The 27,943-nt window shown below is 42.4% G+C and overlaps 1 protein-coding gene across 1 annotated transcript in view; it reads right to left on the reverse strand.

The window, feature by feature from the left end:
- Positions 1–27,943, reverse strand: part of EEPD1 (endonuclease/exonuclease/phosphatase family domain containing 1) — a 173,067-nt gene that overhangs the window by 56,469 nt on the left and 88,655 nt on the right. The window contains exon 2 of the mRNA XM_007950101.1: positions 5,813–5,864. Within this exon, the coding sequence (XP_007948292.1) occupies positions 5,813–5,864 (52 nt within the window). The remainder of the gene's footprint in view (positions 1–5,812; positions 5,865–27,943) is intronic.

Raw genomic sequence — 27,943 nt, forward strand, 5'->3', positions numbered from 1 at the left:
TCTCTGAAGATTGAGAACAGACTGAAGTCACCGCTAAAAAAAAGCCCTGCTTCTACATGGGTTGATATCCCCATCTGAAGATACTTGGTTTAAGAACTCCTCAATGATCACTAACCATTTAGGAAGTCTAGAGTTGGGGACTCAATTTCATTCATACCCAAAAAGGATTTCTGGAACCCATGGCGAGTACTTTCCTTTCATGGGGGACTTGAAGAAAGAGCCAAAGGTGACTTTAGGTAGTGCATATCCCATCAGACTCTGTACTGCTCTCCATGAAGCCTTCTTGCCAGAACCACCAGAGGCACTGAAAGGTCTCTTTGTGTTAGAGTCTCAGATGCAAGGCTGATGCAGGCCCTTTTCTGATTACCTAAATGTCCCATGGCCCACCCTCCGCCTGCTCTTTACCTTCTCTCTTCTTCATTCTCCACACTGACGAACCCCCTTGATGGACTGAAGGTCTGATTCTGATGTGCCCATGGCAGCTACTCTATCAATGGGGGCTTGTACAGACTATGAAAGTCATCTGTATATGTTTATGCCTGTCTGTCTGCCTTCTCAAACATACAACCTAAGTCTATCTTCTAAATATCCTCCCTGACACCAACTGCAAATGCAGAGCTAGCTCAGATCTCACAAGTTAAAAGGCACAGTTCTCTATACTACCAAGTTGGCCCAAGACTGCAGATTGTTGTTGTTGTTGTTATGTGCCATCGAGTCGGACCCGACTCATAGCGACCCCTCCTTGGGTTTCCGAGGCAGTATCAGTATGGAGGTAGATTGCCCAACCTTCCCTCTGCGGAGTGACTGGTGGTTCACTCCTTGGAAGGAAGGTTGAGCAGGGTTTCCAAGGCCCCATCACTTCTGCCTTGCTGGCTACAAATTTAGAGATTCCTGATACTTTTCACCCCCGAGGATTGAAAATTCTGATAAATGACTCATAGAAGTCAGGGAAGCACTATACTTATGAGTTAAGTTTTATTATAGCAAAAAGGATATAAATAAAAAGATACAAAGGGTGAGGCCCAGAAGGGTTCCCAGTGCTGTACTTCCATGACCCAAAAAGGGATATGTCATCCTCCCAAGCATCAATGTCTTTCACCAACTAGGAAGCTCACTGAGCTTCCATGACCAGAGTTTTTATTAAGATCTCATTATGTAGGTGTGATTGACTGAATCATGGCCCATGCGGTGGAACTCAACCTCTAGCCCCCATCTGCTCTCCTGAGGTTGGGCTGATATTGCATGGTGGCACTTTCTGGCCCAGCCAGCCCCTACCTAAGAGTCACCTCATTAGAATAAACCTTCAGGTGTGTTCTGGAGTCCTCATAGATAACAGATTCTAATCACTTGGGGGCATTTAGAGATTATCTCTCTGGTACCAAGAACAAAGACCAAATTCCTTGGGTAAAGTTCATTGTAAACCCCACAGTATTATTCTAACCTCATGCTACAGCTCAAGAAACCAAGTGTCAGTAACTTGCCCAAAAGGTCAGTCAATAGTGAATGGCAGTGTCCACCCAGTCTGTGCCCCCTCAGAACCAGGCTCTAGATAGAGCATAAACTCAGTGCTTCTGATTAGCAGCTGGGTTGTGATCTGGGAAGGCTAGGGTAGGCAATGGCTATGGTTGATCTATGCGTCCCAGCTCAATTCACACAAGCAGCTTTCCAGGCAGGCTTTGGTCTTGGGTTGGGTCAGCTGAGTGCTCCACCCTCTGGCCTTACCAGGGAAAAGGTGACCTTTGGCTGCAATCACTGGCCAAACTATTGTTTGCAGTTTTGCAGGAAGCTGTTTGAAAGGGTCACTGAAAAGTGATCTTTCTAAATCAAGCTGTACCAATATTTTATTTCCTTTCATGCAATGCCATGTTTAAAGGCATTTGATGGGCCTGTTTGAAAAGCCTGGGAAACAAGTCTATGTGACTTAAGTTCAGAAAAACAAAAGAGTTCCACTGTTAAAGCAGAGAGAACAGAGCATTGTATGACATGCATACGCCTTAGCCTAAGTCCATGCTCTTGTGCCTAATGGATGTTTAACAAAAAAGCACATCTATATCCAAAACACTTTTTCACAGAAATGTCCTATGTCCTAACATGGATTCATATTAGACCATCTGCTCGTAGTTTTAATAATTTTTTAAAACAAGAAGTTGGTGGAGAAACAGATTGGTGACTGTAAGGAATATAGCTTATTTTTAAAATAAACAACAGACCACTGTCACTAGTCTGAGAACTGGCTTTATGTGGTGTTAGGGGAGAAGAAACATTCAGAAATATGACTTTCCCAGGTGTCCCTCAACCTCTTCCCCAATTTATTGCACCTGTATTAAGACAGAGTTTAAAGAGGTGAAAACTGGAAGCCTGCATGTCATAGGGTTACAGGGCATGTGCTTACCATTCCCCTCTTCCTAGAAAGCATGTTTTGATGGTGAAAGGGCAGATGACAATGTTCTCCTGTGAGCCATGAGGTTTTCAGCAGCTAATTTTTGGAAGTAGATTGCCAGGCCTTTCTTCCTAGTTTATCTTAGTCTGGAAGTTCTGGTTCAACTCTGTCCACCATAGGTAACCCTTTTGGTATCTGCAATACCAGTGGCATAATTTGATGCATCATAATAACATGCATGCCACCATAGTACAACTGATGGGTGGTCTTGCAAGAAGTTAAGCCAAACTGCTCCTTAGAAGCGAGGATGGAGAGACTTGTCTTGTTACTTAGACATGTCACCAGGGAAGACCAATCACTAGAAAAGGATATCATGTTTGGCAGTGGGTCAGTGAAAAAGAAGGAAATGCTAAGAGAGATTGACACAATAGCTACAACAATGGGCTGAAACATCCCAATGATCAAGAAGATGGCACAGAACTGGGCAGCATTTTGTCCTGTTGCACTAAGGTTGCATGAGTTGGAGCTAACTCTATGGCAACTAACAATAGGGCCAAGATGCACAAAGGCCCCCAGAGTCAGTAAGGACCACTGTGGGGAAAGGAGCAGAGAAAATACTCAAAAACAGAGTGAAAAGGGCAGATTTTCTCCTCTTTACAATATGGCCAAGGATCAACACTAACAAATGAAACTCAAGAGTATTAATGTGTGAAGAAACCACAGAGAGCAGTTTACAGATGAGAAAAGAAGGTCCAGGGAGGGAGGTTCTGCCAGATCTCACAGCTGAATAGATATGAAGCTCCTACAGAAACTAGGAAAATCTCAGCACTTCTAAGAATCAAAAGGCTTTGTCATTGTGGGTTCTGTGGGCAAACCCACCACACACTCACTGTTTTTTTTTTTAATCATTTGACCACAAGTTATACACATCATGCTCTTTTATTCTCTTTATTGTTATTATTTTTATTGTGATTCAGGTGAAAGTTTACAGAGCAAATTCATTTCCCATACAGCAGTTCACATACACTTTGTCTCATGACATTGACTGCAATTTCCCACAATGCAACAGCTCTCTCCCCACTTCCTCCCCATAGTTACCTCTTCCCTGTGTCCTTCACTCCCATGCACTCCTGCCCCCGAGCTCACCCTGTGCATACATAGCCCTTCTATTTTCCCATGACTGATCTCTCCAAGGAGTGTATCTACCTGATGTATATGTCCATGCTCCTTTATTCTTAATACTTTAGTGTATAATTCCTAAGAACAAGGCCATTCTCTTACATAATCAGAAGACGGTTACCAACTTCAGTAAAAGTAATGTTGACATAATACTTTTTCCAATTTTCCTTCTATATCCATTGTTGTCATTGGCCCAATAATGTACTTTATAGATGGACCTAGTATTTTTTAGCTCTGATAGCATAGTGCCTAAGGCACTTGACTGCTAACCAGAAGGCTGATGGTTCAAACCCACCAGCCACTCCTTGAAGGAAGGCAATCTACTTCTGTAGTGATACCGCCTTGGAAACCCAAGGAGGGGTCACTATGAGTCGGGTTTGACTAGACGGCACATAACCATAACAACAACAACAGTATTTTTTTAATGGCTAGATGCATATTAAGAATTAATATAAGTAATTAAGAATTAATAGGAGTAGAGTGCATTGGCATTTAGAAACCTTTTGTTATATTAACTCATGTTGCCTTTCTGAGGTCAGGCAGGAAGCACTATCCTTGTTTTATCCATGATAGAAATGAGGCTAAAGGGACGTCAAATACAGAGTCAGAGTTCAGACCTCTCCCCTACATCACTGCTTCATTCCTATTTTTAAAACTTTATGTGTTTTAGTGTCGACCAGCAGACTGAGCACTAATCTAAGCATTTTAAATTCTAAAAATAAAATACTGTAATATAGTTTGGGTACTTATCTCTCTAACCATTTTCTTTTATGTTAATGTTAGGGATTCTAATTAATACCCATAACTACATACTCAGGAAGACTCCTAAACTACCCGTCATGGATAGAATTGTGTCCTCAAAAATAGTTGTTAGAATCCTAATCACTATACCCAACAGCACACAACAAAAACGACATACTTATGGACATAATCCCATTTTGGAATAGGGTTTTCTTTGTTATGTTCATGAGGCCTATCAGTGTAGGGTATGCCTTAAATCTAATCACTTTTGAGATATAAAAACAGCAAATTAGGTTGAGAGCAAGCAAGCACAAATAGGGGAAAGATAGACACTAGGTGGAGGTCTCTAGGGAACCAGGGATGCTAAGGCTGGGGAAGTTGAGACAAGGACCTCCCCCAGAGCCGAGGGAGGAAAGCCTTCCCTAGAGGTAGTGCCCTGAATTCAGACTTTCAGCTGCCTAAACTGAGAAAAATAAAATTTATCTTTGTTAAAGGCACCCACTTGTGGTATTTCTGTCACAGCAGCACTAAGAAACTAAGACACCACTCCAGGGGAGCAACTTGGTCTGAGCTGGGAGGCGTATGGGAGTGGAGGACGGGAGTAGAGGGCAGACTGGGAGCAGCCAGGACCGGGCACCTGGGGCCAGGCCTCAGCAGCTGCTCAGCCTGCTTCACAGAGTCTACTCTACCTTTCCCACAGAATCCACAACAAAGGATTCCCAAGTCTGAGTCTGATTTAAACAAAGAAAGCCTAGACACACGACATACATCTTGCAGGGAGCAGTAAAAAATTAGTTTGGGAATGGAGAGGGAGCTTTCCAATCCTCAGAAATAAGACTATAAAGGGACTGACTCCAACTCATGATCTTGCTTGTTAAACATAAAAGGCTTGGTTTGGGAAATGAAACTATTGGGGTTCAAAGCCTGACTCTGCCAACTGAATTCATTTTCCTTGGGTAGCCAGGCTACCTAACCTTGCTGGGCTGCAATTCCTTCATTCATTAACTGGGTGACAATACACATGTGAAGTGGTTAGCTAACATATGGAAGGTGTCTAGCTCCTGGTGTTATCGCTCCACAGCAAGGCAAGCTTCTGCTTTTCCCACGACCCTAAAGAAGCAAGCAAGGTTGAGCTTATAAGTGTTAACAGGACATGAGCAATGTGGTGAGTTTTGATTAAAATTTCACTGTTGAACTAGCCATCAAGTCGACTCACGGCAATCCTATGTGTGTCAGAGTAAAGCTATGTTTCACAGGGTTTTCAGTGGCTGACTTTTTGGGGACATAGATCACCAGTCCCCTCCTCCAAGACACCACTGGATGAATGTGAACCTCTCATCTTTTGGTTAGCAGTGAGCATGTTAACTGTTTGCACCAGCCAGGGACTCACACTGACTATTAAGAATACAAAATAACAGACCAACTTTTGTGTGGCACTGAGGCAGCCATGACCTCTTCAGGGACTTTGGTTCCAAGTCTGTGAATGTGGGGTAAGAAAAGCAAAACATTTACCTTTTCCAAGGCCTCTCTGTCAAGTAGTTCTTGCACAGCTAGAAGCTTGATGCTGTAAGAAAAAATGAAAACCACACTTGAAAAAACAACAAAAAAAGTCACCAACAGTCACATGAGTCACAAGAACAAAGGTCTGAAATTTCACCCTGTATCACTACTTCACCTCCCATCTTAAGGTCACCTCCTGTTTGAAGCAAAATTACCATTTCAGAACTATTAAACAGGTTTCTAAGCTCTAAAATTGATTAGTAGCTGCTTTATGTAAGGAATTCAGATAAATTCAGAAGAGTTTAAAGAAACCAGTAAACCATGTTCAGTATTAATCTTCATTTCATGTACCTTTGATGATAATGAGCAAATAGCTCAAATCACTGCTTACTAGAGAATATGCTCAGTCTCTGCTCATGTGTTTGCCAAACAGTTATCAAGCCCTACTGTGTGTAGGTGGCTGATACAAGATGACTATGACATGATCCCTGCCCTCAAAGAGCCATCAGCCTCTCAGATATGCAGTGTGCAAAGTAGACACACTGAGACACGGAGAGGAGGCTGGCCCAGAAGAGGCTTCTTAGAGGAGGGACTGGTTTAGTCATGGCAGGGGAGGGGGCTGAGGTGAAAAGTGACCCACAAAGGGACAGCAGGGGAGAGAGAGTGTAAAAGCTGTGCATGACCCTAAGTTTCTAGATTAGGGGCCTGAGCCCAGACTCCAGCAGCAACCAAGAGGAGAGAACTCAGAAGTGTCACAGGTTTCATACCCTGTTGTCACGGAGTCAATTCTGATCAAGGTGACCCCGTGTGTTACACAGTAGAACTACTCTATAGGGCTTCCTTGGCTATAATCTTTACAGAAGCAGATTGCCATATCTTTTTTCCATGGTGCTGCTGGGTGGGTTCCTATTGTCAACCATTAACCTATTGCCATCGAGTCAATTCCAACTGATAGCGTCCCCCATTTGGGTTTCTGAAGCAGTATATCTTTACAGAAGTAGACTGCCCCATCTTCCTTCTGTGGAGTGGCCAATCCTTAGGCAAGTGAGAACCAAAACCAAACTCACTGCCATGGAGTCGACTCCAATTCACAGCAACCTCCATTGGGTTTCCAAGGCTATAAATATTTGTGGAAGCAGACTGCTTCATCTTTCTTCCATGGAGCAGCTGGTGGGTTTGAACTACTGACCTTCTGGTTAACAGCCAAATGCCTTAACCACTATACCACCAGAGCTTCTTATTAGGCAAGTAGTCAAGTGTAAACTGTTTGTGCCACCCGAGGATTTACAGGTTTCATAAGGGATGCAGTTTCCATTTTTTGACCTGTTGCTTTCGAGGTTCTCATGGACACAGTGAGGCTGTGAGGGGGTCCTGGGCTGGGCTCATCAGCACACAGGTTGATGTATGAGATGAAAGAAAACAGTGTAGAGTAGGTATGCCATTGATGGTGTCATGATGCTTTGCCCCCATCCTACCCTCCACTTCCAGCTAGTCTGCTATGGCCACTGTTCACTGTGCTCAGCTTCCTGCCAACCTGGCCAGGCTTCCCAGAGCAGACCTGAACCCCACACGTCCCCCATGCCTCCCTCAGAAAGGGTTATCCATGATCAGGTTCACATATATTTACAGGATTCTTCGCAATTGCTCTGTACAAGTAAGCGAGCACCATACAATCAAATGTAATGGTTTAAAAGCAGCTCCAGGAAGTGCAATAAAAGTTGTAAAGGCTTACCAGAAACCAGCACTATCAACAGGAACGTAGCCAAGATTGGAGCTAACGGACAGGACTCAGTGTTCACTCTGCCCTAACCACACTGCCTTGCATTCCATGTCCTGAACACATTTGCTTTTGATGTTCCTTTGGCTTGGAAGGGTCTTCCCCAGTCCCAGTCTGGTCGCAAATGCCACCTTGTCCAGTCATCACTGTCTGAAACCTGAGCCAAAGCACTGTCCTAGTTTCCACATTTTATCTTTTTCAGGGCACTAATTCATTGCCATTAAGTACTCCAACTCATAGCAACCCTTTTTAAAGAAAGATTAGAACTGCCGCATAGAGAGTTAAAGTGAAGACTTTAAATCTTCACTGGAGCAGACTGCTTTATCTTTTCTCCCGCAGAGCAACCGGTGGGTTCGAACCACCAACTTTGTGGTTAGCAGCCAAATGCTTTAACTACTATGCCACCAGAGCTCTTTTCAGGGCACTTACTGAAAAGCATTTACTTATTTGGGTGCTTCCATTTGTCTCATCCCAAAGGATCTAGAAGTTCCTTAAGGTTAGGGATGTTGCATTTTTTCTCATTGCTACACAGTTGTCCCCTCTTATGCATAGTTTTACTTTCTATGGTTAACTGCACTCTAAAAATTGATATTGTGCACCATTCTGAGTAATGTGATGAAATTTCACTCCAGCCTGCTCCAATCTGGAGCTTCCTCCTCCTCTGCTGGGCTTGAGCCTGGAAAACGCAGTTGGGTGAGTGGCTGCACCCAACCTTGCTGGCATCCAACAGGTTCATGCTGCCTGCTCAAGGCACCCTGGGTACCTGTCATATATTTGTATAGGAAAAAAACAGTATATACAGGGTTTGGTACTATCCATGATTTTAAGCATCCACTAGAGCTTTTGGAACATATCCCACACATCTAAAGAGGGGGAGTGCTACTGTATTTGCAGAGTCTACAATTGATGTGTGAAAAGCACTCAAGAGATACTTGTTGACTGAGTGACTGAGCCCAGAAACCTACAGACTAGGTTGCTATTATAGCTCATCTATCTAACATTCATCTGTCATTTTGTCATACTGTGGTAGCTTGCATGTTGCTATGATGCTGGGAGCTATGCCACTGGTATTTTAAATACCAGCAAGGTCACCCATGGTAGACAGGTTTCAATGGAGCTTCCAGACTAAGACAGATTATGAAAAAAAGCCTGGAGATCTACTTCTGAGAATTAGCCAAAGAAAACCTTATGGATCACCAGAAGAACTAGATGGTACCCGGCTACCACTACCGACCACCCTGAGTACAGACGCCAGAGAAGGTCCTGATTAGAATGAGAGAAAAATGTAAAACAAAACTCAAATTCATAAAAAAAGACAAGACTTACTGGACTAATAGAGACTAGAGGAACCTCTGAGACTATTGTAACAAGATACCCTTTAATGTGGAACTAGAGCCCTCAAATGCATGTGAGAGCTGGACAATGAAAAAGGAAGACTGAAGAAGAATTGATGCTTTTGAGCTGTGTTGTTGGTGAAGAATGCTGAAAGTACCGTGGACTGCTAAAAGAACTAACAGGTCTGTCCTGGAGGAAGTGCAGCCAGAATGCTCCTTGGAGGGGAGAATAGCCAGACTTCGTCTCACCTACTTTGGTCATGTTGTCAGAAGGAACCATTCCCTGGAGAAGTATGTCATGCTTGGTAAGGTAGAGGGTCGATAAAAGAGGGGAAGCCCTCAACGAGATGGATTGACATGGTGGTAGTGGCGATGGGCTCAAGTATAGCAAGAATCGTGGAGCTGGATCAGGATTGGGCGGTGTTTTGTTCTGCTGCGCATAGGGTCACTATGAGTCAGAGAACGAGTGGAGGGCACCTAATAACAACAACAAAGCCCCTCCCAGAGGTCACCTTTCAGCCAAATAATAGATTGCCCTAAAAAGTAAACAATAATACCCATGAGGAATGTGTTCCTTTAAACAATCAACTACATGAGACCAAATGGTCAAAGATGAGCAAAGCAACAATGAGAAGGCAAGGAGGGGCAGGGGAAACAGGAGGAATGGAAATGGGGCAGGCAGGGTGGAAACAGTGAAAGTGCTGATACATTGTGGGGACAGTAACCAATGTCATGGGACAATCTGTGTACAAACTGTTGAATGCGAATCTAATTTGCTGTGTAAAAGTTCACCTAAAACACAATAATTTGAGGGAAAAAAAAGAAAAAACAAACTTATGGATCACAACAGAACATTGTCTGACTTGTTGCTTTGGACATGTCCTGAGGAGGCATCAGTCACTGGAGGACAACATCATGTATGGTGAAGCAGAGGGCCAGTGAGGATGAGGGAGGCCAATGAGCGTGAGAGAGTCCCTCAGTGAGATGGATTGGCATAATAGCTACAACGCTGGAGTCAAATGTGCCAGCAATTGTGAGGATGATGCAGGACTGAGCAATGTTTTGTTCTGTTGTACATAAGGCAACCGTGAGTGGGAGTCAATTCAATGGAAGCTAACAACAGCCACCATCAACTTGAATGGATAAAATCACAGGCCATGCCTCAATTTCTCCATCTGGAAAAGAATGCCACAAACAAGATGGCTGAATGTATTATCTCTTAGTGAAAAATGTTATGTGCATTTGTAAAAATTATTGTCATTAATGAAATGAGCCTGGTAGTAGGTCAAAGCTATTGGCCACTCTTGAGTACATTCTGACTCCTAAGGTACAAATCTAGATTCTAGATTATTAATATAGACAGCAATTTATATGCTAAGTTAGGAGATTCCAGTTGTACTCAAGTTTCAGGAGCTTAAATTGCTTCTGAAATAACCACTGGAAAATATTTATACTGGAGGGACTTTCAGTCCCTCTCTACAATCATGAAGTCCAACTCAGTGTCAGATAGCAACAGGGTAATGTTAAGGTTTAAACATAGTTAAGAAGGTCATCTCTCTTTTTTTTGTCTATTCACAAAGATGCTACCTTCAAACAGCTGTCAAACATGATTTGAAAGCCAAAGGTTTCACACACTGAATGAAAACGAAAATAACTTCAGTTGACTCTTATTTAGGTCAGACACTAAGAAAGCTATTCCTTGCTCTCATCACTTTACTTTCTTCTAGATCACATATTATAGATACTTGGTATGCAGATTGCTACTCTCCAATGCACTCCTACCCCTGACTTCTTTCCATGGAACTTTTCCTCAGTAAACTCAGACAGAGCCTCAAAATCCTTCTTACCACTCCAGTAAGCCACAAACAATCTACTGAAATTGTCATGTGAGATAAAACTCATTTAACATCTGTTCTAAAACCAATACCAAAGAGTACCAATGATTAAAGTGAGGGGGAGAAAATACACAAATACTCTCATTCCACTAAAACCTAGCAACATTAGGTGGGAGAGAAGATGATTGGGCACTCCAATCTATATAGGTTTTTTTTTTTTTTCATAATTTTATTGTGATTTGGGTGAAAGTCTACAGAGCAAATTCATTTTCCATATAGCAGTTCATATACATTTTGTATCATGACATTGACTGCAATTCCCCTCAATGTAACAGCTCTCTTCCCACTTCCTCCCCATAGTTGCCTCTTCCATCTTGCCCCGAGCTATCTTCTTATGTCCTTCTGTTCTCCCATGATTGATCATTCTAAGGAATGTATCTACCTGATGTAAATGTTCACCCTATATGCCTGTCTATTGTTTGGCTGGAACCCACAGGAGTGAGCTCAGTGCCAGACCTAAAGGGTAACTAGGGGCCATAGCCCCAGGGGTCTCACCTGGTCTTTTACTATGATCAAATCTATATAGTTTTAGTTTGTATTCAACATGCATTATTAATTAAGAAGTTACTGCCACAGCTTTTCATGACCTTATATTTCCTCCAAAGGCTGTGTTTTTTCCTCCTCATAGCCACATAGTCTTTAAGAGAGAATTCAGATATTTCCTGTTATATAACTATCTTAATGTTATTTCTTTCCAAATTGAAAACTCTCCACGTCTGGGATATTAATTTCAGTATTTAAGATATCAGATTCTTCCAGCACATCAGATACTCCCCAGGGGGAAATTTCACACATACTGAAGGATCAACAAGCTCATTTACCAAATCATCCATTTGACACTATCCAATTTCTTGATAAAAACTTCTCGATTCAACTCATCTGTCAATTTGTCATACTGTGGTGGTGTGCGTGTTGCTGAAATGCTAGAAGCTATGCCACCAGTATTTCAAATACCAGCAGGGAAACCCATGGTGGACAGGTTTCAGCAGAGCTTCTCGACTAAGACAGACTAGGAAGAAAGGCCTGCCGATCTATTTACAAGAATTGTTGTTGTTGTTGTTATATGCCATCAAGTTGGACCTGACTCATAGTGACCCCTCCTTGGGTTTCCGAGGCAGTATCACTACTGAAGTAGATTGCCTCATCTTCCTTCCGAGGAGTGGCTGGTGGGTTTGAACCGTCAGCCTTCTGGTTAGCAGTCAAGTGCCTTAGGCACTACGCTACCAGAGCTCCCATTTACAAGAGTTAGCCAATGAAAATCTTATGGATCACAACAGAACACTGCCTGCCTTGCTTGCTTTGGACACATCATCAGGAGAGGTCAATCACTAGAGGATTTTTTTTTTTTTTTTTTGGTGAAGCAGAGGGCCAGCAAGGGTGAAGGAGACCCTTGGTGAGATGGATTGGCACAACAGCTGCAATGAAGGATTGAAACATGCTGGCAATTTTGAGGATGACATAGGATTGGGCAACATTTCATTCAGTTGTACATAAGATTGCCATGAGCTGGAGTTGACTTGACAGCACCTACCTACCTATCTACCTATGTATCTATCTATCTACCTACCCACCCACTCACCTATCCATCTACCCATCCATCCACCCACCTATCAATCATCTTGATGCCCTAGAAAAGTCTGATCTTTCATTGTTAGTTTTGCTCCTCCCCTTTGTCTTTTCTCCTTCCCTCCCTCCCTCTCTCTTTTCCTTTTGCTAATTTCACAAACATATATTGAATACTTCTATATTTCAGAAACTGTGCCAGGCATCAGGGGGACAAAGATGAACATGACATCATCCTTGCTCTCAAAAGGTTCAAAGGAGCTAGAATGTTATAGGGGCACATATTCAGGGAGGGGTGTTTCCCTGAGCTTCTTCTGGGTCCAGTGTGGGCCAGTAGAGCTAATCAGGCCTGTCTGTCGGGTGGCCTGGTGCTCTGTCAGCAGGCTCTGAAAACCACAGAGCCTCTATCCAATGGAAGCTGCAATGAACCGCAATTTCTTTTTCTGTGCTCCACTTTTAGAAGATAGGCAAATCACAGAAAAGCAGCTGATAGCAGTGACTCATTTAGAAAAATGACAACTTCAGGGACAGGTCCTGAAGTCAAGACAGGCGGCACTTACGGAGACCTAAAATGCATGCAGTTGAAGTTTGCTAGATAAGCTGCAAGGAGGTAAGGTGCCTGAGAGGAGACAGATGCCTGATTCATCTGGAATAGTCTGGCACAATCACAGTGAGATCTATAATGGAATTCAGGGTAATGATGGGGAGAGTAGCAGGTAGATACAAACAAGAGAGAAGAAAAGAAGCAGGGCTGAATAGAAAGAGACCACCCCCACTGTCTGTGAGTGCTTTATATGAACCTCAATGGACCCTGAAAAGGTAGGTATGAAATAGTTCTATGAGTACCATAAAAGCACCTGCCTTAGTTATCTTGTGCTGCTATGACAGAAATACAGCAGTAGGTGGCTTTAACAAACAAATTTATTCTCTCACAGTTTAGGAGGCTAGAAGTCTAAATTCAGGGCACTGGCTCTAGGGGAAGGCTTTCTCTCTGTCGGCTCTAGAGAAGGTCTTTGTCTCTTCAACTTCTGCTTCCTGGTTCCTTGGAGATCTCCAATGTGGGCTGGCATCTATCTCTATGCTTGCTCCTCTCTGCCTAATCAGCTTGGTTTTTATCTCAAAGGTGATTGACTTAAGATATAGCCTACCCTGATATGGCCTCATTAACACAATAGAGAAAACCCCATTCCCAAATAGGATTATATCCACAAGTATCTCCTTGCTCTCTCACCCCCCAAAATAAAAAGCATTGCCATTGAAGTGACTTAGACTCATAGTGACTGTGATAGTCAAGGCTGTTGGTCAACTTGGCTGGGCCATGATTCTAAGTAGCTTAGCAGTTAAAATGTAGTTATCTCCCATGATGAGATCTGATATAATCCCTCCATGATGAGATCTACTGTGCACAATCAGCTGAAAGGGAGTTTCCTTCCAACTGTGGCCTATTTCCAGTATATGTGAAAAAGTGCTGGGAAAGGTCTGGCTTTTTGATCAGGATCCTGCATCTGGCTTGTCATCATCTGGCTTGAACCAGTGCTTTACTGTGTTGCCTGCCAATTTGGTGATAGTTGCCTCCACAGCTTGTGAACGAACAAACAGCTTGCCATTTTACCTGCTGAAATGTACACCTGTGTGAGTCAGGAGGAAATGTACAGCTGTGTGAGTCAGGAGAAGCCTCTAGCTTGACGTTTGATCCATGGACTTGGGACTTCTCTCCAATATATATATATATATGTGTATATATATATATACATATATATATATTTGTATGCCACTCCTCAGAAGGAAGATGGGGCAATCTACTTCTGTAGTGATACTGCCTCGGAAACCCAAAGAGTGGTTGCTATGAGTTGGGTATGACTTGACAGCACATGACAACAATAACAACAAATATATATGTTTCACTGGTTTTGCTTCTTTAGAGAACCCAGTCTAAGTTAGCAACTGCATGAGACAGAGTACAACTGTCCCATAGGGTTTCTAAGGCTGTAAATCTTTACAGAAGCAGACTGCCACATCTTTCTCCCAGATTGGCTGATGGGTTGGAACCACTGACTTTTCAGTTAGCAGCCAAGTGCTTTAACCATTGAGCAACCAGGGCTCCTCAATCACAAGTATAAGAGTAAGGAATTAAAACATATACTTTTGGGGGACTCAATTCAATTGCAATAGCATCTAGAGAGTAAACTCTCAACTATGCAGAAACACACACTTCTAGAATATATTATAACCTAAAGGGTTACCAAAGAGAATTCTGGTCTTTTGAATGATTAAATATATTGTTGTTGTTAGTTGCCATCAAATCAATGCCACCTTATAGTGATCTTCTGTATAAAAGAAGGAGACATAGCCCCATCCTGCTCCATCTTTCTGACTGTTGGTGTGCTTGAGTCCATTACTGTAGCTATTGTGTCGATCTATCTTATTGAGGGCTTCCTTTGTTTTCCTCGACCCTCTACTTTACCAAATATGATGTCCTTTTCTACCAGTTGGTCTTTACTGATGACATGTCCAAAATAAACCAGCCAAAGCCTCACCATCCTGCTTTTAAGAAGCATTCTGGTTCTATTTCTTCTAAGATTGGTTTGTTCTTCTGACAATCTGTGATACACTCAATATTCTCCACCAATGCCACAATTCAAATGCATCAATTCTTCTCCTGTTTTCCTTTTAGTGTGTGTGGAATGTAGTAATGATCAATAAATGTATAATGAATGCATATAATGAATGGATCCATTCCCTCATTGAATGGATAAAGCATTTAAGGACTGTATATTATGTGCCAGGTGCTATTAAGCACTAGGAATACAATGATGAACAAATACAGCCTCTCTTTCAAGGCTCTAAATCTAATGGAGAAACAAGAAAGTATATCAGCCATGTATTGAGTACTATCTTGAAGCAAGTGCAGAGTGCTATGTGGCCCTTACCAAACCAAACCAAACCAAACTCACTGCCATCAAGTCAATTCTGACTCACAGTGACCCTCACTGGGTTTCCAAAGCTATCAATATTTACAGAAGCAGACTGCCTCATCTTTCTTCTGCAGAGCAGCTGGTGGGTTTGCACCACTGACCTTTTGGTTAGCAGTCAAATGCCTTAGTCACTACACCACCAAAGCTTAGGAAGGGCATTATACAAAGCTGAAGGCTTCCTGAGAAGTGACTTCTAAGCTGACATCTTTAGGTTGCTAGCCAGAGAGGACAGGAGAATTTCAGGTAAGGTGGGCGGAACAGCATGATAAAAGGAACAAGAGAGAGAGTGAGCATGGAGAGGTCAAGGACTACCCACTAGGGAATATAGGGGCGGCATCAGGGGCAGGTGGTGCCCTGCAGATTGCTCTGCAGAAGCAGGTCAGGCCAGGATTCCTGAGAGAGTTTGGTACCCATATTAAAGTGTTTGACCAGTGTTTTGAGGATAAGGAGTAGCCACTGATGATTTAAGGTTGATGTTATGTGCCATTGAATCGGATCCGACTCATAGCGACCCCTCCTTGGGTTTCCGAGGCAGTATCACTACAGAAGTAGATTGCCCCATCTTCCTTATGAGGAGTGGCTGGTGGGTTTGAACCACCAGCCTTCTGGTTAGCAGTCAAGTGCCTTAGCCACTAGGCTACCAGAAAAGCCCCTATGATTTAAGGTAGTGGGGTGGTATAGGGCCTGGGACATAGAAGACACTCTAATAAAAGTATAAAAATGGTTTTAATATGGAAATGGATTTGTGGAGGGAGGACAAGACTGGAGGTGGTGAGACCAGAGATGGGTCCAGGTAAGAGATGATGGTGGTTTGTGCCAGGGAAATGGCACTGGGCTAATCCTAAATGAAGCAGTAGCAGGACCCAATGACTGCATGAATGTGAGGGAAATGAGACTGAAATATCACCTCCATTTCCAGCTTCAGGGTGCTGAGGGGACCATCTACATAGGGAATAATGCAGGAGAGGAATGGTATGTTCTATCATCAACATGTTGACTCGAGGTGCCTTTGGGACTTCTGAGGGGGGATACTGGTAGGCAGCTGGCTGTAACTCCTCTGAACTCAGCAAGTCAAGATGTTAGGATGTCATGAACATGTGGATGGTAACTGAAGGGACTGATCACCCAGGAGGCTGTGCAAAAAGAGTAGACAGCCAAGGGCAGAATCCCAAGGACCAGCAACATTTAACAGATGAGTAGAGGATCAGGAACTTGTTAGAGATGCAGACAAAGAACTCAGCAATGTAATAGGAGAACTGAGAGCACCCAGTCCAGAAACCAAGAGGAGAAAGTGATGCAAGAAGGCGGGGGAAGCAACAGGTTCAGATTTACAAAAAGCCAGGCAAGTTAAGACTGGTGTTCTTGTGAAAGCAGTTCCAGGGGTGTACTTGGAGATAATGCTGGTGTCAGCAGGAGAAGAGTAGATGCAAGGTGAAAGAAAAGAAATAATTAGATTAAAATCTAGGGACAAAAGTAGGGTCTTCCTGAGCACTATTTGTCACAGAGTCGAATGCAAAGCCAAGAGATCTTAGCATTTTCAAAGTGGATATACTTCTCTCTCTGTCATTCTCTCCCTTGCACACACACACACACATAAGGTGATCTTCAATCACAGAATCCAGTTGTTCTCTCAGAGTACAATCACTATTTGCAAGACTTTGGGGGAAAAATAAAGGTCATAACAGTTCTAACAACATCCGGGGATAGTTGTTTTGCAATATAGCACTTCCACTATTTCCTCTGCAGGCAAACTGGGAGAAGAACGTGAAGACTCTCAAACTTAAGAGCCCATGCAAAAACCTAGAGTCCCCAGCCAGCCTGGTCATACAAGCTCTGCATCCAGTTTATCAGCCCAAATGGTTCCATGATTGTTGTCATGCCAACTTCACGTGTGCCGAGTTGAACTGTTCCCTAAGGGTTTCAAAGCAGAACTCTAGACCTGTCTTCTAAAGTGCCTGTGGGTGGGTTCGAACCACCAACCTGTTGGCTAGTAGTCGAGTGCTTAACTGTTTGTGCCACCAAGGGCTGTACCCAGGAAAGTGAGTAGGGAGAGGTTTTCACACACATTTTTAGCAGAGGGGATTCAAATCTCAGGGACAGTAGCAAGAGTAGATTACTAACAACCTCTAGTAAGGAAGAGAGGAGGCACAAGAGTCCAAGATGGAGGGAAGGTACAATCATAGCCACTGGCAACAGTCACTCATGCTATTCACATGTCCCTGTGCAGGACATGGGGTTTGAGGATGCCATCCATACATTTGCCCCAAATTTCCTTTGGATCCTGCTATAGATGATTTTCTAAAAGTAGACACTACTGTCAGTCTTCCACAAATTGTTGTTTTGCCTTGCTCTTCAGGACTTTCCCCAAAACTCTTGTCTTTATTCATTCTTGAACAAGAAAACTTTGTTCAGACCAGTAACTTCCAACAGACATTATGAGTAGATGGTCAGTGATTGCATTTTCTGCCCACCTTCCCTTACTTCCTGTGGGAGGGCAGGGCAAGGATTACAGCCTTCAGACAACTCAAGGCCTTCACTCTGCTGAGGTGTCACGTTCTCCTGTGATACTCTGAATCAGCTCAAAAAGGAGGCTTCCGAGCATGCACAGCTCTAGGGCACCCTACTTGCAGCACTTTTGGGGCGTGTATCTATTAGAACACATCGAAACTACACCACTTTCCCCCTATTTCCCATGTGAGGTTATATTACGGTATTTTCTTTCTCTACTTGGCTATTTAAAAAAAAGCCAAACCTACTGCCATGATTCCAACTCATAGAGACCCCCACTGGGTTTCTAAGGCAGTAAATCTTTACAGAAGTAGATTGCCAAGTCTTCCTTCTGAGGAGTGGCTGGTGGGTTTGAACCACCAACTTTCTGGTTAGCAGTCAAATGCCTTAGGCAATTCACCACCAGAACTCCTTACTGGATATACCAAAAAAACTCACTGCTGTCAAATTGGATCCAATTCTTAGCAACCCCTCCTTGGGTTTCCGAGGCAGTATCTCACGGAAGTAGATTGCCCAATCTTCTGAGGAGTGGGTGATGGGTTTGAACCTCTAGCCTTCTGGTTAGCAGTCAAATGCCTTAGGAACTATGTTATCAGAGCTCCCTATTTAGATATAGGGAAAAGAAAAAGATGTGTTTACAAGAGCCCTCTTCAGAGGCCGGTAACTGAGGGGTAAAAAGAAAGGATGATCAATTCTCCAACTGGAATTTGTCTCAAGCATTTGAGTCAGGAACTAAATGAGGGGGAAGGTGTGAAATTTGTTTCTGCCTTTTTAGGTGGGTGGTGGTGGTAAGGTAGGGTCTCCTCTTCACCAACCTTTGTGCCGTGAGCTACATCCTGGGCAGGGCTTCCTCAGGCCACCTCTATTTGCCTCATTACTGATATCTGTTCCCTAAGATCCTGGCAGTTGATAGCCCTTCTTAGTTTCTGCTAGTCTATGAGTTTTCATTATTTTTCTGTGTCATCACGGCTATCTCAGGGAGAAACCAAGAGGTGTGTGAGCCACAAGGCACCTTAAGTCAGGGTCAAGCTTATGCCTTTCTGATGAACAAGAAGACAGATTCCACAGTAGCCCACTTCCAAAATGAGTGTCTCAGAAGGGCAGAAGCAGTGTTTATCTACTGTTATTAGCAAATGGCTGATGCGTGGCAAAGTGAAAGACTGGTTCCTCCTCAGATTATAAGACTCAAATCCTACAAGTGTGGAAAAAGCAATCTTTTTTAAATCTGATTTTCTGTGGAGTAGGAACAATTGAATATTCTATCTATGATTTATCAGTCAATTTAATCTGTTAGCTGTTGTTGCTAAATGCCACATAGTCAGTTTTGACTCATATTGACCCTGTGTACAACAGAGCAAAGCACTGCCCTGTCCTGCACCATCCTCACAATCACTGCTATGTTTGAGCCCACTGCTATAGCCACTGTGTCAATCCAATTCATTGAGGGTCTTCCACTTTTTCATTGACCCTCTACTGTACCAAGCATGATGTCCTTATTGAGGGAATGGTTCCTCCTAATAATATGTCCAAAGTACATGAGACAAAGTCTTGCCATTCTTGCTTCTACGGAGCATTCTGGCTATACTTCTTCCAAGACAGACTTGTTCATTCTTCTAGTAGTCTATGGAATATTCAATACTCTTCACCAACACCATAATACAAAAGCATCTACTCTTCTTTGGCCTTCCTTATTGTCCAGTTTCACATGTATATGTGGTGACAAAAAGTAACATGGCTTGGGTCAGGCACACCTTAGTCCTCAAGGAGACATTTTTGTTCTTTAACACTTTAAAAAAGTGTTTTACAGCAGATTTGCACAGTGTGATACATTATTTGATCATGTGACTTATGCTTTCATGAGTGTTGACTGTAGATCCAAGTAAAATGAAATCTTTGATAACTTCAATACTTTTCACCACTTATCATGATATTGCTTATTGGTCCATTTGTGAAGATTTTTGTTTTCTTTATGTTGAGGTGTAATCCATACTGAAGGCTGTAATCTTTGATCTTCATGAGTAAGTTCTTCAAGTCTTCATATCTGAAGTCTGCAGATAGTAGGTTGTTAATAATCCTTCAATTTCAGGTATGAGAAATTTGGGGTGAAAAAACACCTGTTTAAAGCAGCCCTCAGGGATTTGGGCCTATAGGCTCTTGAGCACATGTCAAGCACCCATGACCCTAGCTCCTTGGGAAACCCATTCATCACCTGTAGTGAAGACCCAAACCTTCTAGAAATTCAAGCACAGACCACTGGAATTGCCAAAAGGAAGGAAACCTAATTTCAACTGAAAACAACTAAGGAAAATAAGATCCAAAACCCACTTGATAGCTGAACCTTGGAAGTCAAGATAGATTGCCTCCTGTACAGAGGAGTTTAAGAAATACTGTACTGAGCCTAAGGAGCTCCAGTGGTACAGTAGTGGTTAAGGCATTTGGCTGCTAACCAAGAGGTCAATGGTTCAAGCCCTCCAGCTGCTCTGGGGAAAAAAGAAGAGGTAGTTTGCTTCTATAAAGATTTACAGCCTTGGAAACCTTATGGGGCAGTTCTATTCTATCCTATAGTGCCACTATGAGATGGCTGTATGTTGTTCTAAACTCACACTTTTTTCCAGGGCTTTAGTCTGGTTTGACCTGGTTCAGTCATGGCTGACAAAGTGAAATCAGACCCCATGTGAATTTTTAAAATATGAGTGAAGTGGAACAATAATTGGAACAGGAAAAATTATAGGTCAAAGCCCTGGAAACTATGAGAGGATCAAAAGAGGTGTAGTGAGCCTGTTCAGGAGCCTGATGCAAGAGATTAGATTACTACCAGCGAGACACATTCAAACCTTTGTCATCGGCCACCAAATTTGAGCAGGGCACCATTGTTTCCCACTTTGCCTATCAAAAGATTGGTTGCTATGCAGTGTCCATGTTTTCTAAGGGGGAGAAAAAGTTTCTGGCAAGTTGTTGACCTATAGTTTTTTCCATTCTGATTATCATTCTGGTTCACCCATATTTTACAAATTTTGGGCCATTCTGGTTTCACTTCGTGTACCAGGACTAAACCAGAAAGAACCAGTTTGAAGTCCTGCTCCTCCCCGCCCGCAGCAAATAGCCTACTTAATGCCACTTTTAAAAGGTTAAAATATTTAACCTAATCTAAAAGGTCAAAAGCCCCCCAGGAAAAGTCCTTAGAAAATTAATGAGATGATTTAACTGCAGGAGATAGAACACTTGGCAATTTTATTCTTGGGAAATTTGGAAGAAAGATACAGCAATAGAATGCAATGTAGAAAGAACCAACAAAGAGGAGAAAGAGAATGTTGTTAACATAGTGTCTACCAGATGTGAGATACTCTGCTAAGCCTTTATTGTATTATTTCACTTACAACTCAAAAGTTTCTCATCATAGACATAGCTATAACAAACTGCTGATTCTAAAGCTACCCCAAAGTACTCAGAATTGATTATATGATTTATATGCTAAATATTAGCTTTCTAACATTCTCCTTATTCCTGGCTTTGAGAATATTTTAATACTCAGCTGGAAAGGCAGGGATTTCAACTTCTATTTTACAGTTTCAGAGAGATTAGCTGGCTTCTGCTATGTCTATATGAGGGCAGGCAACCAAGCCCACATATGTTTGACTTAAAAGTGTTCATCACTTTTGATTTACTCAACAAATACTTATTGAGCACTCTGACAGTTAAGGTTATGTGTCAACTTGGCTAGGCCTAAGAGGCTCTGGTGGTGTAGTGCCTAGCATTTTCCTGCTAAGCAGAAGTTTGGCAGTTCAAACCCATCAGCTGCTCTGCAGAAGAAAGATGGGGCAATCTACTTCATAAGATTTGCTGCCTTGGAAACACAAAGATTTACTGCCTTGGAAACCCAATGAGGGTCGCTATGAGTTGGAATCGACTTGATGGTTTGGTTTGGTTTTTGGCAAGGCCTGGTTTTGAGTGGCTGGGCAGCTGGATGTAGTTATTCCCATGGTGAGATTGGTAACCAACTCCATGGTGGAATCTATGGAGCAGCTGAGTAGCTGCCTCTGGATGTGGTCTGCTTCCAGTATATAAGAAGTTTTGAGAAGGGTCTCAGCAGCTTTTTGGCATGCTTGAACCCCATATGTAGCATATGTAGCGGAGTCTTTTTCATTTAGCAGTCTGCCGTGTTCACGTTTCCTGCCAATCTTGGGACTGTATCTGGACTTGAACTAGTAGTCTGCCATGTTGTTTAGCAATATTGACCATTTTATTTGTAGACCTTGGGCTTGTTAGCCCCAGCAGCCAGCAGCTACCTGAGTGAAGAGACATCTCTAGCTCTAGTGGGCTGGGAACAAGAGGCAGAGCTGAAGCCCCACGTCGAGGGCTTTCACCCAGACCCTAGAGCTGGCACTTCGAACCTGGACTTCTATCCTCCAAAACTGTGAGAATAAACTCTTGTTTGTTAAAGTCACTATTTGTGTTATTTTCTGTCAGAGCAGCATGAAGTAACCAAAACAGAAGTGCCTATGAGCCAGACATGGCTCTGGGCACTAGAGATACAGCAATGAATAAAACAGTCTTCACTCTCTTTAAGTTTACATTCTCATGGGAGGTAGGAAGCTGTGGTCTACTGGTAATTGTTTAACCACCAACTCTCTGGGTTTGTAGCACTTTTACCAATTTTCATGCTGTAAATACTCTTATTGTTTGCCTATTTCAAGCCACTGTCCTGATGTGACTGAATGCATAGTTGGAAGATATATGTATGACTGGCTCTTATGAGCTGTATACCAGCTCCAGCAACCACTAGTGAGGAAGAATCTACAACCCACAAGTAATTATATATACATTCCTATTGTATATAAAACAAAGAAACCAAACGCACTGCCATCAAGTCAGATTTGACTCATAACGACCCCTCCTTGGGTTTCTGAGGCAGCATCACTACGGAAGTAAATTGCCCAACCTTCCTTCCAAGGAGTGGCTGGTGGGTTTGAACCGCCAGCCTTCTGGTTAGTAGTCAAATGCCTGAGGCACTATGCCACCAGAGCTCCAAATGCAGTTGAAAGGATTGCAGTCAACATCCATGGAAGCAGCAGTCAGGAAATCAGATGTCGTATTGCACTGGGAAAATATGCCACAAAAGACCTTTTTAAAGATGTCACTTTGAAGTCCTGGGCATGACCCAATCCATGGGATTTTCATTTGCCTCATATGCATGTGAAAGCTGAACAATGAATAAGCAAGACTGAAGAAAAGTTGATACCTCTGAATTGTGGTGTTGGAGAAGAATACTGAAAATACCATGGACTGCCAGAAGAATGAACAAATCTGTCCTTTTAGAAGTACAGCCAGAATACTCCTTGGAAGCAAGAATGGCCGGACTTTGTCTCACCTCCTTTGGTATTGTTATCACAAGAGACCATTCCTGGCAGAAGGCTGTCATGCTTGGGAAAGCGGAGGGTCAATGAAAAAGGAGACTATCCTCAACAAGATGGATTGACACAGTGGCTGCTGTGATGGGCTCGAGCACGCAAGGATTGTGAGGATGTTGCAGGACCAGGCATTCTTTCATTCTGTGTACATAGGGTTGCTATGAGGGGCAGCTGACTCAATGGTACCTAACAACAACAACAACAACAATTGTATATACAATAACGTAAGGAGTTCTGGTGGTATAGTAGGTAATATATTTGGCTGCTAATCAGAAGGTCAGTGGTTCAAACTCACCAGCTGCTTCTTGGGAAGAAGATAAGGCAATCTACTTCCATAAAATTTTACAGTGTTGGAAACCCAATGGTGGTCACTATGCTGGTGGTTCAAACCCACCAGCCACTCCTCAGAAGGAATATGGGGCAATGTACTTCCATAGTGATACTGCCTTGGAAACCCAAGTGGGGGTCACTATGAGTCAGGCCCGACTCGACGGCACATAACAACAACAACAATAACATGAGTCAGAATCTACTCAATGGCAGTGGGTTATACAATAAGTTATACAACTATACAATATGTCTAGTGGTGATGAGTTTTTTTTTTAAAAAATAAAGCAGGGTAAAGGAGTAGGGAGTAAATATAAGTACGTGTGTAGCCAGAATATTGTAGGCAAGCTGTTATAAATGGGCTAGTCAAGGAGAACCTGTCCCATACTTGAAAGTTGTCCAGAGATACGAGTTCCTCCTTTGTAAAATCAGAATACTGTTATTGCCCACAATTGCTGGCCCTTGAGTTACTTCCAGATGGCCTCCAAGTAACTCCTCTCATTTTCCTATGTGAATAGCTTCCTACAGACCTTAGACCCCAACATGAAGCTCTACTTTCAGGCTCTACTAAAGATCCTCGTGTTAATAATTTTCCTCCAGAGCTTTTGTCTCTGGCTCTAGCCTCAAGCTTTTTAAATGTAGAGAAACGTGTTAGGTTATTGAATTCCTTTCATTAATGGAACCAGCTGCCATCAAGTTTTGGAAGTAGACTACCAGGCCTTTCTTCCAAGGTGCCTCTGGGTTGACTCGAACTTCCAGCCCTTCAGTTAGCAGTCTGGCATTAACTGTCTGCACCACCCACTTTGATCCCCTTCTAATCTAACTCAAATCACCATCCTTTCCCTCCCACTGACCTCTCCTCCTCATCTACCATCTAATATTTCAATCCTGAACTTGTCAACCCCACTGCCATTGAGTCGATTCTGACTCACAGTGACCCTGTAAGACAGAGTAGAACTGCCCCCATAGGGTTTCCAAAGCTGTAAATGTTCACAGAAGCAGACTGCCTCATCTTTCTCCCACAGAGCAGTTGGTGGGTTCAAATCGCCAACTTTCTGGTTAGTAGCCAAATGCCTTAATCACTACACCACCAGAGCACCTGTGAACCTGTTAAGCCACCATGAAATGAATACTTCTAAAGCTCCAACTTTACATTTAGTCACCTATTTTCAGCCAAGAAAAGGGTGATATCACAGTTCTTAGTATAAATGATTCCTCCTGGTGGACTTCAAAACAAAATGAGACTTCAGAACAAAATGAGACACACTCTGCTCTTAGCCTCTGGGGCTCATCACCCAACTCTTAATAATACCTAGAGATTCTTAAAAATGAAGAACAATGAACAATTCTTAAAAATGAACAACAATGGTTGTTATTGCTGTTTTCAACTCTTCATTGCCAGTTTTAAGAGTTCCATTACTTGTTTCATTTTTCTGGGACAGCATAAGATGGTAAACTGAGCTTGCAAGAGAAAAAAGAAATTTCCTCTTTTAGAACACACTGGGTCTCGCCTGGAAATGAGTAAGTTATCTAACACAATACAGTGTCTGTGATTCCAGCTTCAGGTTCCAGCCAAAATTCTTCATCTGGCTTTCAATGCTGACCTTTCACCTCTTGGCAAGGCTTCTTTTCCGTTGAGGCCAGATGAAATTCACCTCTGGGTTTTGTCAGAGGCAGTGGTCTCGTTAATCAGCAAGAAGCAAACATTCATCCATTGCTGTAATGCACACCACCAGACAGTTAGGTTCTTTGCACAAGGAGTTGTTTAAAGCAGCAATTATAATGGTATATTACACAGGAAACTTCCATTTATTTTTCAAAAATAATAACTTATACAGTGCATACTTATTGCTGAAAATTTAGAAAATACAAAAAAAAAAAAAAAAGCAAAAAAGAACTACAATCCAGCTCCCAGGAATTACCATTAACCTCTTGATGTATATCCTTTCAGACTTTTAAAATGAGAATGTATGCATTTTATAAAAATAGGATTGCATTGTATATGTGGTTTTCTATTATTTTTTAAACTGCCATCAAGCAAATTTATAAATTGCCACTATTATTATTAATCGACATGCTATTCCATGTCATTATTTAAGTTGATTATAATGGGAGTATCTGTATATGTATATGTGTGCGTATACACACATACACACACTATAATTTAGTAATCCTTGTTGGACATCAAAGTTGTTTCAAATTTTTCACTATTCTAATTCCTGCTTTGTTAAAAAACTTTTAACATACTACTTCCAGCACAACTTTGTTTCAAACATTAAATTCCCAGGAGTGCTAGGTCAAGGTCTATGGACATTTTTAAGATTTTTAATAACTTCTGCAAAATTGCTTTGAAGATTGAGACTTCCACCAGCAGTTTTATAACCAACTTCCTTTACTGGCCTGGGAATTTAAAAATTTTTTTAATTCTTGCCAATCTGACAGGTAGAATTGGTGTTATGCTGTTTAAATGTACATTTATTTGCCCACTAGAGAAATTGACCATATTATTGGCCACTTTCAATTCTTTCATCAGAATCAGTGAGTTCTGATAAACCAAGTCGGTAAACAGTACCAGGAAAATGTCTTTTACCAGTTCCTAGTCACACAGAAGTCCTGGGTTCAACTCCCGCCCCGTGCATCTCATGTGCAGCAGCCACCTGTCAGTGGAGGTTTGTGTGTTGCTGTGATGCTGAACAGGTCTTAGTGTGGTTTTCAGACTAAGATAGACTAGGAAGAAAGGCCTGATGATCTACTTCTGATAATCAGCCAATGAAAACCCCATGAATCACAATGGTGTGATCTTGTGCATGGCATCCCCATGAGTCTTGGGCCAACTTGATGGTAGCTAACAATTACAAAGTTACACTAGAAAGCCCAATGGGTACTCAGCAGCCCAGTTCTAGGACAATCAAATACAACTGGATCTGTATAACTTGACTGAAGTTCTGGAACCTTCTCTCTCTGGAAACTTTCCTTTAATTTCATATATTTCTCTGGATACACAAAAACAGTATGTATGAGATTTTATGATTCTCACATATTCTCAATAAGTAATTAATTACTATCAATATTTTACCAAAAAGGTTTTACATGGGGGCCAATAAAAAGCATCAATTAAAGACCACTCACTGGAGAGAGAGAGGAGGAGGCATTAGGAAAGATTTACTCTTAGGCAAAATCTGCTCAAAATCATATGAGTACAGTAGAACTGTCCCTGGATGGTGCAAACGGTTAACCTAAGTATTAGAGCTTAAATTCTAAAGCACTTGGTTTGTGGAAGGCTGTGGTCTGCAGTGGGAGCCCGAACCCCATTTTGAGGCTTGACTAAGTTTCAGATGCCACTCGGGTTCTTTCTAACCATTAAACCAGCATTGTGGTTGTGCATAGACAAATTCTAGGACAAACCCAGGGAGAGGTAGTTTGCCTTCAGGTAGAGTATGGTTGAAAATAGATTATGCTCACACAGAACACTAGAGAATTTGCCCGAGTTCTTTACTAATTTAAATTAAAGTTGGGGGCTTGGTATTGTTTGATAGCTGTGGCTAAGACTCAGGCTGCATGGTCATGAGTCATAACCTATCGAGACCACCACCTAACCAGGTAGTCAAGGGCCAGAACCAATCCTGTAACCTTTTCCTATCTTCAAATCCCAATCATGGTCTTTTCCCTGCTTCTGTAGTCCCGCCTGGAACAGTGACAAATCTATCTACCACCAATTATGATTTTGTGATGATACCCTTTTTTAAAAAAAAATCATATATAATAAGCCACATGTCTATGACTCAGCAGACTCCATTCAACTCTCTCATGCTGATGGTTTCCCTCATCCAGGATGACTGTCTTTGTCCTGGCCAAGGTTTAATACGTGTCTCTGTTGAACCCGTTTGAATCAGGGGTCTCTTTTCCCCTATTATACCTACTTGGCTGCTAACTGAATGGGTGGGTGGTTGAGTTTACCTGTAGACAAACCACCACCCATTCAGTTAGCAGGGAGCTCTGGTGGTGTAGTGGTGTAGCAGTGCAGTGGTGGTGAAGTGCCTAAGGCATCTGACTGCTAACCAGAAGGCTGGTGGTTCAAACCCACCAGCCACTCCTCGGAAGGAAGGTTGGGCAATCTACTTCCTCAGTGATACCATCTTAGAAACCAAAGGAAGGGTTGCTATGAGTCAAATCGACTTGATAGCAGTGAGTTTGGTTTTGTTTGGTTTATAGATGTCTTGGAAAAAAGGCCTGGTGATCTTCTGAAAATTCAGCCATTTAAACCCCATGAGTCACATTTCTATTCTGACACACATGGGATGACCATGAGTCGGAATCAACTAGAAGGCAAGTTGAAGGTTTTCAAGTTGAACTAGA

The sequence above is a fragment of the Orycteropus afer genome, unplaced genomic scaffold, assembly GCF_000298275.1.
Source record: "Orycteropus afer afer isolate SDZICR_OR568_19922 unplaced genomic scaffold, OryAfe1.0 scaffold00263, whole genome shotgun sequence".
Classification (NCBI taxonomy): Eukaryota; Metazoa; Chordata; class Mammalia; order Tubulidentata; family Orycteropodidae; genus Orycteropus; species Orycteropus afer.